General features: G+C 38.2%; 1 protein-coding gene across 1 annotated transcript; it reads left to right on the forward strand.

The window, feature by feature from the left end:
* The first annotated feature begins 3,564 nt into the window (after window positions 1-3,564).
* LOC131003190 (mitochondrial import inner membrane translocase subunit TIM50-like) lies at window positions 3,565-9,316 on the forward strand. Its single transcript, XM_057929671.1, has 10 exons — window positions 3,565-3,991; window positions 4,477-4,568; window positions 5,338-5,374; window positions 5,545-5,606; window positions 5,716-5,829; window positions 6,810-6,914; window positions 7,036-7,134; window positions 8,092-8,248; window positions 8,360-8,462; window positions 9,017-9,316. Exons 1-10 carry the CDS (start codon window positions 3,727-3,729, stop codon window positions 9,060-9,062), a joined length of 1,080 nt encoding a protein of 359 aa, XP_057785654.1. The 5' UTR covers window positions 3,565-3,726; the 3' UTR covers window positions 9,063-9,316.
* The last annotated feature ends 3,188 nt before the right edge of the window (window positions 9,317-12,504 follow it).

Raw genomic sequence — 12,504 nt, forward strand, 5'->3', positions numbered from 1 at the left:
GTGGCAGCACAAAAAGATCTAAGACTTCTGAAGATGGTGATTACTTTATCCCGTCCAATCCAGAAACTCCAACTACTGGTGGATCTACTATGCCTCGTCCTATAGGTAGAGACAAAGCTAAAAGAAAAGGAAAAGGTAAGGCAATGGCATCTGAATCTAATGAAATGTATGAAGAAATTCGTGCATTGAGACTTAGTAGAGATTATGAAAATGAGTTAATGACTGCTAAAATTGAATTGGAACGTGAAAAGCTTAAAATGAATTATCTGAAGATGAAAAAGAAAATATTGGTCGCATTATTGGCGAAGGACCATTTATTTGCAGAAGAGGAAGAGATGAAAAGCCACCTCATTGCAATTTTATTTCCGAAGTAATTTTGTAATTATGTAATTTTAATTTATGTTTCAATTGTGTAATTTTAATTTATGTTATTTCAATTCTGTATTACTCTATGTAATTTGTTTGAATTTTCAATTCAATTGTTGAACATACAAGTGTCTCTGACACTCTTCACATGGTAGTCCATCACAATTGTCCTGCCATTTCACATCTCGATGTCCATCACACTTTTCCTCCTTTTAACATGCAAATGTCATCACACATTTTCTGACATTTCACATGCACACTTATTAATCTCTGCCATTCACATGCACACTTATTAATCTCTGCCATTTCACATGCAACTTCATGACCCATAAGATTCTCAAAGATTTCACATGCATCTAAATGTCTCAACAACGATAAATAAATGGTTCACATGCACATGTCAGATAACTTAAAATTAAATTTTATCACTGCATTTATTTTTCTATATAACATACCTTATATCCAGTACCTAACCCATTCTAAAGCCAAAATGTCTTCTTCATCTTCAGATGAATGGGAAGAACGACGTTATCAACAAAATCGTCAAATTAATCGCATTATTGACGATATGCTCATAAACAATCCCAATCTTATTTTAGAAACTTCTTCTTCCACCACTAAAAAAAGGTATTGTGATAGGGAACGTAAAGTTGGTGAACAACGTTTGATGAGTGATTATTTTATCCCTAATCCAACGTATACTTCGGAGCTCTTCCGGTGTAGATTTCACATGCAGAAATCATTGTTCCATCGTATAGTAGATGTTGTTACTGCTAATGACGAATATTTTCAACAGAGACCCGATTGCACGGGTAGGTAAAGCCTTTCACCACTACAAAAATGCACTGGAGCTATGAGGGTGTTGGCTTATGGAACCGCAACCGATGCCGTTGATGAATACTTACGAATGAGTTCAACAGTTACGAGGGATGTTGTAATTCATTTCGTAGAAGGTATCATTTCTTGCTTTGACGACACACACCTTAGAAGGCTTAATCAACAAGATTTGCAAAGACTATTCTATGTTGGGGAACAACGTGGTTTCCCCGGCATGATTGGAAGTATTGATTGCATGCATTGGAAATGGAAGTACTGTCCTACTGCCTGACCTGGTCAATATGCAGGAAGAAGTGAAAAACCAACAATCATTTTGGAAGCCGTTGCATCATATGATTTATGGATATGGCATGCGTTCTTCGGAACTCCAGGTTCGTGCAATGATATTAATGTACTTCATCGATCTCGAGTTTTTAGTGATATTTTAGAAGGTAGAGCACCGAAGATAAGTTATGTGGTCAATGGTCGTCAAAATGATAGAGCTTATTATCTCACTGATGGCATATATCCCTCTTGGGCTGTATTTGTCAAGACAATTTCAAGTCTAGTGCTCCGAAAGCACAAGTTGTTCGCTCAACACCAAGAGGCTGTAAGAAAATATGTCAAAAGAGCCTTCGGAGTTCTACAAGCTCAATTTGCATTTATTCGACGTCCTTGTCTCATTTGGGATAGGATTTTGATGGAAAAATTATGATGGCTTGTATCATCATGTACAATATGATAGTGGAAGATGAACGAGACACATACCAAAACTATTATGATCCCACAGAATTTTTGATGGAGTTACCTTCAGATGAAGATGCATCTATTCACTACTCAAGTACTCAACTATCATAATTGCAAAGTTTGTATAATTACATGATCAACAGGGATCGACTTCGCAATCGCGAAGCTCACAAAGCTCTTCAGAAGGACTTAATTGAGCATATATGGGCAAAATTCGACACGACTAATTGAATATGCATTTATTGTATCTATAATTTAAATTTTCTATATGTATTTATAATTTATTTTGTGTATTTTTAATTTTGTTTAACTCTTGTAATTTTTGTTATATGATCAAGTAAATTTTAAATTTTATTTTTTCTCTATTATTTTAATTTTTTAAAATATATTTAAAAGGGAAAAGATGCAGATAGGCCCTTCTAGTGGTAGCCCTTATAGCGTATAGCCCCCCTTACTCACTGTGTGTGCAACTAAACCCATGAACTCAAAAAAACCCGTGCAATTAGGCCCCTCTGACCAAACGGCGTTAATTCTTCCGTTAGTCAACCGTTTTTTAATTTTTTAATTAAATGTGGGGCCCACCTTCACCATTCAGCCTCTCTCTTTCGCCGGAATCCGGCCAGCTTCTTCACTCTGAACAGCTTCGCCTGATTCGCCGCCAAAATGTTCGACACGCCCCGCACGGAGAAGAGTGGATGGCCTGAGCGGCGAGCCTAAGCGGGCCGGAGAAGGCGTTGTGCGAGAGTTCAAGGAACTTGGACGGTGGAGAGAGAAGGCGGGAGGTTGCCGGAGAGGGAGTTGCGGCTGAGGTTGAGGTGCTCGAGATTGGGAATAAGGGCGAGGTCGGGGGTGATGATGCCTATGAGGTTATTGTTGGAGAGGGAGAGCAGCTTGAAGGACTGGAGCTTCTCGAGGCCTCGGTTGATCTTGCCTGAGAGGCCGAGGCCGTCGAAGCGGAGCTCGGAGACGCGGGCGTAATTGAGCCGAGCGCGGTGCTAGAGACAGCTTGGCGGTGGTGCTTCTTCTTCAGCGGGAAAGAAGACCGGTGCTTCTTCTTCTTCTCGCAGCCCAATCGATTCACGATGAGGTGGGGCCGATTAGCGCCTGAGGCGGAGGCGGCGGCGAGCAATCGACCGTCGAAGAACACCAAACGATGAAGCGACGGAGACAGGAGTTCAGATCTGGACGGCTCGATTACCGGCGATTGGAATCGCAGATCTGGTAGAAGGCGGCGGACAGAACTTAGGACAAACGAAGAAGACGCGAGGCGAAGGAACAACCACATTTTAATTAAAGAATTAAAAAAACGGTTGACTAACTGAATAATTAACACCGTTTGGTCAGAGGGGCCTAATTGCACGATTTTTTTGAATTCGAGGGTTTAGTTGCACACACAGTGAGTAAGAGGGATTATACGCTATAAGGGTTACCACTTAAAGGGCCTATCTGCATATTTTCCCTATTTAAAAATTATTGTGACTAATATAAAAATAAGAATAAAATAAAATAAAAAAAGATATTTAGATCATGTGAGTGTTACTAATAGGAGTAGATTTAAGATAAATGTTGGGTTGTGTTTGTGTGTATGAAACGGAGAAAAATAAATATTTTAATTGAAAGTTGGATTGATGGAAAGTCACAGTCTTACGACGTTACAGACGAGCATGTGCAGACTATATTCAATTACTATTCGGTTTAGTAATCAGCATCGCCACTAAATTTCCCATTTTCTGGCCTAGGACATAAACCCTAAAGTGCGAGGCTCATCCCTTACAAATCAACAAATAATTTTGATCAATGTCTGCATTATCTCGGAATTGCTCGCGATTAAATTCTATCATTTCGTGTTCGAGGATTAATCGCCGATTTTCCTCGAGCGCGGCCAATGAGACCCCGAGAGATTCCATCATCTCAGCATCAGTCCTCACTGAGCAGACGCCGCAGCCTCCGAGCGGTCCGCCGCCGGCAGTAGAGTCTCCAAAGAGCTCCTGGGGCTTTCTCAAGTACGGTCTCGTTGCCGCCCTTACCGGTGGTATCGCCACATCCGGCTACGCCACCTATGGTTGGTATCTCTCTTTCGCATTTAAATTTCGGTTTCTGTTTGAACTTCCGACAATGTTCTGGTCCCCATTCAATATTTTACTTTTCCTCATTCAGGTGAGTATATGAATTCTCCTGCGTTAATCTATTGGTTATTTGAAGAACTTAGTAATAGACGTCTCGAAATATAGGACTTCCTTTTTATTGCTGGTTTTTTTTTTTTTTAGAAAATTATGTTATATATATGTATTTATATATAAAATCATCATAGCACCATCAGTAATCATGGATGTTACTTGAGAGACTATTTGAATTGACGATTCAGTTGCTATATTATGGAATTTCGGCTCGGAGTTGGAATTGCATATCTGCATTTAAAGTCTTCCTTCGCGCGTCCTTTGAATTTATTTATTTACTTATGTAATTTATAAAAAAAAAAAAAAAACTTCGTAAACGAGATACTGTTAAATTATACCTAATTACATGCAATTACATGTTTATTTGCAGCCTACACAACCGATGAGGTAGATCAGAAGACAAAGAACTTTCGTGCATCTGCCACCAAGTACACTGTAGGCGATGATGCAACTTCTCTAGATGTGCGCTTTCTATCCCCTTTCTGTTTAGCTTTTGCCTTTATGTTAGTTCGCATGATTATTGCATTGGAGTATTTTCTTGCTGTCTGGAAATACTTTTTTATTTTATTTTATTATTATTATGAAGCATCTGCTCGAATTCATTTATCTTCATGTGGAAGGCCGGAGATATGAAAATTTAACCATTTCTGAAATGCGTATGATGGTGGGTGGTGACATGTAGTGAGTGTTGATGAGTTTGGAGGAAGCATGTTTTTACATCAATATTGCCCTTTGTTTGTAGAAAATATGACTGTAGTTGGATGATCACATGTTGAGGCACCAAGAAGACAAGTACAGGCAACCCCCTTTTCCTGATTTAATGGCGTTCTAAACTAGAACACAAGTCTAAAACATCTATGTGACTCTGTAAACTAATAAGCTTCATTCTTGTCCATAAAAGTTTGTCTATGTTCTTACAGAGAATGCCTTCTATGATTAATTTGGTAACATCTAATTAATGTTGGACATTCTGGAGCATTATAATTTGTAGTTGTTTCTGTTTGTTGGGATGCTCTAATCCAACTACCCCTGCCCTACCCTGGAGCTTGATATGTCTCTGGGGAATGCCTATCGATAAGATTTGGGGAAATAGGAAGGGTAGCGATTTACTTGATCTATAAAACTGCTACTTATGTGTGTGTGATCTTGTGGGCTATTTGGATTACTCTTAAGATTAGAGATTCACTTTCTTCCTGTCATTAACAATCCATTTAACAAATTCTTTTTGCAGAAATTTCAAGCTTATCTACGTGCTGCAGCAATGTCAGGTGAAGTTGTTTTCTTCTTAAGGTCTTCTTTTGTACTACTACTGTAACTGGATAAGATAGAATAGTTTGTTTTGTCTGTTCTTTACCAATTATTTTCAGTACTATTCTTGAAGAATGAAGATCATGCCTTAATTTCACTGGGTGTTTCATTTTATTGTTATGTGTTACAGTTCCTGCTAAATTAGTTGATGTCTACCTTGATTTGAGGACGTTAGCTGAAGAACACATTAAGGTATTCTAATGTTAGCATTTCACGTTTGAGTGCGAGAATTCATTACTTTTTTCTAATCCCTGATCATCTAACTTAAAGACTCTTTCTATGTCTTGTTGATTTGCTTCAGGGTTTCACTGAACCAACATCAGATAAGCTTCTCCCTGATTTGCACCCTTTGGAGCAACATGTTTTTACCCTTGTTCTAGATTTGAATGAGACATTGATATACTCAGATTGGAAGGTATCATTTGTGTGCTTGTTCTTCAACTATTTTTACTTTGTGAACTAACTTGATGGTATCTATTACATTATGTGTAATTAATAATTAATAATTATACAATGATTTAAAATAACTTGAGGGAGTATCTCATAGGTGAATGCAATGATTTCATATTACATTATGTGTAATTAATAATTATACATTGCTCTAGTCATTATTTAAGTTGCTTCCTTAAATTGCCTCATTAAAACCTTTTTCCCCTTAGTTAACTAAAGACCAATCGGGACCATTTCTCTTTGTCTAATCTATGGTTGTCATAAAAAGAAGCTTTAATGTAATACTCCCTCTGTCACATAAGAGTATGCATGATTGTTGGTGGCATGAATTTTAATAAATGTTAGGTGAGTGTGTTATGAGTAGAAGATGGGGCCCACTTTTATTAGTGTTATGATAGTGAGATAAAAAAAAGTAAGGGATTTGTGGTGGGCCATTTGTGGTAAAGTTGTAAATAGATCGATAAAGTAGGGGTAAAAATAAGAGGTTTGTGGTGGGGTAGTGTCCAAAAAAGGAAAGTGCACACTAATGTGGGACATACCAAAATAGCACAAAGTGCACACTCTTATGGGACGAAGGGAGTATATAAAAGGCAATGACATTGAAGAAGCATTATTGTATGTATAAAGAAGCATTATTGTATGCATAAAGAGGCATTAATATGTGTATAAAGGAGCATGGTGTATATAATGAAGCATTAATTAACATAGAAGAAGCATTATTGTATGTATAAAGAAGCATTAATGTGTTTATAAAGAAACACCATTCATAGTTTCTTAAGGGGAGAAAGTTTTTACTATAAACCATCCATTATATATGTATATAATGTAAGTGCACACGCATTTGTTCATATATGTTGGTTTCAAATTCTTTTCTTAATTAAAGCGAATCTGATGGGGTTGATATACTAACCTCTGCGTTTCTTTTTCCTGATTGTGCCTTTGAAGCGTGACCGTGGGTGGAGAACATTTAAGAGGCCTGGTGTTGATGCTTTTCTTGAGTATTTAGTTCAATATTATGAAATCATAGTCTACTCTGACCAACCAAGTATGGTAAGTTTTCTTTTTTTGAGATACTAAAAAAAATACATTGTTGCTTTCACCTCATTTATATTACTAATCTAATCTCTTTTTTTGTTTATTGCACTTAATGTATCCGTCCTCACAACTTCAGTACGTGGATCCTGTTGTTGAAAGATTGGATACAAAACACTGTATCCGGTATAGGCTTTCAAGGGGTGAAACAAAATATGTTAACGGCAAGCACTATAGAGTATGACTATTCCCTTTTACTTACAATGTCATTTGAACATTTATGCACACATAATGTCACTGCCACTGATGAAATATATCCAACAAAAAATAGAGGAGAAACAGAGGAACATTGTAGCAATAATCATGTCAGGACTTCTAATTTTGATGCTAAATGCATGCTCATTGTTTCCTGTTGAATTTGTCTGTTTCATACTTTCATGTTAGTATATATATCACTGCATGTGCTTCAAATGCTAAACGCAAATTATGTTAGTCAGTGCTTATTTATTCTGATGTAAATTTTAATTTAGTGATAGAATGTTAACACTAACCTATGATGAACTATTAAGTAAATAGCTAGATAGCTACAGATGAAAGGCTCTTACTTATGTCTAACTTGCTACTTGCTTGGGCAATTATTCCCTCAGTTATTATCACGCAACTAAATAGCCCGGCAATTCAATTCTGTTTCTTTCTGTCAAATTATTGAGTGCTTGCTTTATTTTTCACCATTTCCCCTCCCTCTTTTTCTTGTTGAAAAAAGTAGCTGTTACATAATTATGAGATCTCACTTCACAACATTGACTTGTTTTTATTAGGCATGTTGCTAAAGAAGCAATCAACATAGAATCAACGATGTGAGTTGCTGTTTTTCAATCAATTAAGCTACTTTTTTTTTGAAGAATTAAGCTACTTTGTAAGAATACATTCTAGATGGGTACTATGTTTCTATACAAGATTTAGAACTGCTACTATTCATTTGTGAAGGCAATTTAGCACCATGAGAACATTTCATTTGATATTTAATTCTGATTATGGTGAAGATTTAAAGAAAAGATTCATCTCTCCCTTATCAACACTCTATTAATACTTGCAAGCTTGCTTGATTTTCCTTGTTTTAATTTCAATGCTCCTTCTGATATTATTTCATAGGCAGAAATAGAATATTGCTTTTTCTGACGTAGTCTTTCTGTAGGACCTGTCGATGCTGAATCGGGATCCTGCAAAGGTTATATACATTAGTGGTCATGCTCTAGAAAGTAGCCTTCAGCCCGAGAACTCTGTTCAATTAAAACCGTGGCAAGGCGAACAGGACGATACTGCACTTCTAGATCTCATTCCATTTCTTGAATGTAAGCATTGGACCTACAATTTCGTTTTTGTGAGCCAACCTGCTTGATGAGTGACGTTTTATTTCTATCTATTTTCTGTTGGAATATGTGGTTTAAATTGTTTGAGTGCAGATGTTGCTAAGCACAAACCAGCTGACATCAGAACTGTTCTAGCCTCATATCAAGGGTGTGATGTTGCCAAAGAGTTCATTGAACGATCCAAAGAACTTCAAAGGTCAGTTTCCTTTGCTTTCTTTTTGTTTTTTTTGTTTTTTTTTTTTCTTCTTCTTCTTCTTCTGTGGGTGGGGTTACATAGTTTGGTCTTTCTTGATAATTAATTGGGTAGAGAGCTTATCCCATTCCTCTTTTTTCCACAACCAATAAATTATTTTCCTCTATTTTTTTTTTTTTTTGGCCGTTTCCTTTTTGGTTTGAGGTTGAGGTAGGAAAATTGGTAGCAAAGGAAGAATTTTTTTTCCCCAATGAGTGTAGTATCTTCTTAAATACTGGGTTATTTAATATCCAACCAGCAATTAGTGAAGAGTTTAATAGTCATATAATGGGTAATGCAGCTTTATTTTCTGCTTATCTTGGTATATGAAATGTACAATTACTATTACTCATTTATTTTCCATTATGAATTTGTTAGAAATTCTATGTTAATTTAATGCATGGTAAGGTGTTTCATGTTGCAGTCATTTCACTTTTTGTTGGTTGTCCCAGCGCTGATGGAAACATGTGCTGGAATAGAGTCCCGAAATGCCTAATATGTTTATCTTTGAGGTGCAGGCGAATGCAAGAGCAGAAACAACAAGGTCGTTTATGGAAACGATAATTTTAAACATCTTATTTCCAAAAAATGAAGACAACAGTTGGATGCTGACTAAGCAGATATTGCGAGGTGTTCAACTTGGTTGACAAAAACCAGTTTCTCTCATCCGATGAATTTGTTCTGTTTTTAAATATGATACTCTGTATTCTCGCGGCAGCATGTTTCCGTATTTATAATTTGGTGATGAGGTGGATTATTTCGTAGTCAAATTTGTAGTCCAATTGAAATGGTAGTCATTTAACATTTTGAGCTGACCATTTCCTTTTCTTCTGCTCCAGCTACACTACTCTTTTCTTTTTTAGGTTAAGTATCAAATACGTCCCTAACATAGAGGCCCTTATCATGTCTAGCACCCTATGGTCGAGGTCGGTTCAACTAAACCCTCGAAGTTCTTAATTTCGTACAATTAATCCCTACGACTTAACGGCCGTTTAACACCGTTAGGGCAGAGGATCGGGGGTTTAGTTTAACTCAAGTCAAGTATAGGGTGTTATACGTGATACGAGTATTTTCTCGTCGATCGCGGCGGCGGCGCGAACTTCTTCCTTGAAAAGGTCATCCCAGCATTGGGCACAAGCGTCCTTGTCCATGTGTCGCACCGCAGCATCGTCATTCGATCGATGATGTATATTTTTCGGCCAATTTTAGACTAATCGAAAATGCGAAAAGAGAGAGAAAGCAGGGACGCTGTGAAAGAGGGTGTGGTGGAAGAGGTGGAAGGCGGGGGAGTTGAGGAGGTAGGCCCAGTGGCAACAGATGAAAGGGAGAGAAGGAAAGATGGAGTGAGAACTCTAGATAGGCATTCTAGGACAAGATCATCGGGGAGGCTCAAAATGGTGGTGTCGGCGCCGTCGATAGTGGTGGTGGAGAGGGGTGGTGGGGCTGCTGGGGGTTGGGAAAGCAGGATTTCATTAGCCATGAGATGTGTCGGGAGATGCACGAGTCAGAGCTCGATGCTGCGGCGGCGGTGGTGGAGATGTGTTTCCGGCGAGCTTGGCAAAGAAGAAGGCGTGGGTTCCACCACCAATGAAATAAAAAAAATTAAAATAGTTAACAGTGTTAAACGACCGTTAAGTCGGAGGGGCTAATTGCACGAAATTAAGGACTTCGAGGATTTAGTTGAACCAACCTCAACCATAGAGTGCTAGACGTAATTAGGGTCTCTATGTTAAGAGCGTATTTGATACTTAAGTCTTCTTTTTTTGGTTTGTGGGTTAACATAAAAAGTTAAAAAAGAAATATTCCCTCTGTCTGCCAAGAGTATGTCACAATTTCCATTTTGATGGTTTGTAAAGAGTATGTTATTTTCTTTTTTTAGGACATGGTCTCATATCATTTCCTTATCATTTATTCTTACAAATATTCATTATTTTAAATTTAATTTATGTAAGACCTAACTCTAGTCTTAGTAGTAGACCCTTAGGTTGGCTCATTACATCTCAGTGAGCCTAGAAAAGAGAATAAAATAAGCACTACCTTAGGCTTGGCCCATTAGATCTATTCCCTCTATATATCTTCTTAAGTTCACTCAAAAAAATCTTAGCACATAATTAAAAGAAGGCTAGGGTTATAGAGATTGTGGGGGAGAGGGGGCGTGTGAGGAGAAAAGCAGTGCCTCTTCATCTTCTTCTTCTCCTAGGGTAGTCTTGAAGCGAGTTGTTATCCAACTCCGAGATCGGGCACTGTCTTCGTTAGCACCGCTTTTTCTTTCCATCTCAGAAGTATATAGACATAAATTGATTGTTAATGATGAGTATAAATGATAAGCAAATAATGTCAATTAGATCGACATTTAAACTTTATACTCCCTCCGTCCACGAAAAAGTGCCCCATTTGGGTGCCGGCACGGGTACTAAGAAAGCTGATAAAGTTGTTTTGAGTGGGGTAAAAATTACAATAGGGGTAGTGCTTTGTTAATATTTTATGGGAGAAAGACACAACTAACCAAAAGCATATAGTTTGAGACTTTGGTAGCCACCACTTTTAAAGTATGACTTTAGGGGTCAAAATGCTATTAAAAGACAAAGTTACCCTTACTAATTAGTCAATAAAAATAAAGCAAAATTGAAATAGTATTTGACTTGAAAGAAAAATGTAATAAAACAAAATAAAAAATCAAAAGTTTGACTTAAGAATTAAAAAAAAGGCCGAATTTCATCTTTCTTCTTCCCCATTTCAAAACCATCGAACCGTTCCCTTCCCCATTTCAAAATTTCCGTCCGTTCTTCCCCATTTGCGCTTCTTCACGGCGACCGTCCGTTCTTCCCCATTTGCGTTTCTTCTCGGCGATTCTTCACAGCGCAACCTCCAGCGCCTCTTCTCCACGACGACTCCAGCGGGCGACGCTTAGGGTTTCAGCGGGCGGCGCTTAGGGCGGAGACAGAGCTCCAGCGGCGGCAGCGAGAGAGCTTCAGCAGCGGCGGCGCACGATGGTTCGTAAAATAGTCGGAAAAAAAAGCCCCCTTCTCAAAATCGAAGAGGCATAAAAAAACCCCTTCTTTGCCTTCGAAAAAATCAAAAATGTCTAAGCAAACAAGTTGAAGAACCTGCGACAGTGGAAGAGCACACCACTACCGCTGCCGGGAGTCCATCAACGGCGACGATGGACGAGCAAATCGTTGAAGAACAGCCTCCAATGGAAGAAGTAAGTTGTCATTTTTTTTTATAATTTTAGTTGGAATTTGACGATAAATGCAATGTGGGAGTTGTAATATGAGGAATTGGTGTTGTTTAGATTATTTGTGTTACAATGCATGTGGTTTTTCAATTAATGTTGCGATTGATTTAGATGAAATTGGTTAATGAAATTGATTATGCACAATTGATGCATTAGGGCACAGTTGAATAATGTGTGCACAATTGATAGAATAATAATCAATTTACTGCTTAATGCTTATAGAGAATTATTGTTGTATTTTAGGCAATGAATTGTTATTTATTTGTAATTTTAAATAATTGCAGGGCCGGTTTAAATGGGTGAGGCCCGAATTGCAAGGATATCAAGCGCGCACAAATCTTTATGTGCGTGTTGAGGTGCTAACCCGGGTTCGACGAAAGCTTCATAGCATGGGTCTGGAAGAAAGGTTACTCGATGGAGCATTTGGACATTTAGCCCAAATGAGGCACTCGAACAGCGCCAATAATGCTCTGTCCGAGTTCATTGCTCGAGAATTGCATGATGTTAGCTTCCCAGCGTTCGAGCAGCGCTATTTTGTTGGTGGGCATGAGCTTAGGTTCACAGCCCGGGATTATGCCTTAGTCACGGGGCTTAGGTTCGGTCCGTGCAAATTCGACCCAACAAAGGATGATTATGCCATCCCCGACAGCCTGCACATGCGTCATTTTCAGGGCGGGAAAGTGAGGGTTAAGATGTTGGAACATGAGTTCAATACTGGATTATTGAGGGATCCGGCTGATTACTTGAAGGCTGCCAATATAATTATCC

Source organism: Salvia miltiorrhiza, unplaced genomic scaffold (assembly GCF_028751815.1).
Source record: "Salvia miltiorrhiza cultivar Shanhuang (shh) unplaced genomic scaffold, IMPLAD_Smil_shh fragScaff_scaffold_8_1, whole genome shotgun sequence".
Lineage (NCBI taxonomy): Eukaryota > Viridiplantae > Streptophyta > Magnoliopsida > Lamiales > Lamiaceae > Salvia > Salvia miltiorrhiza.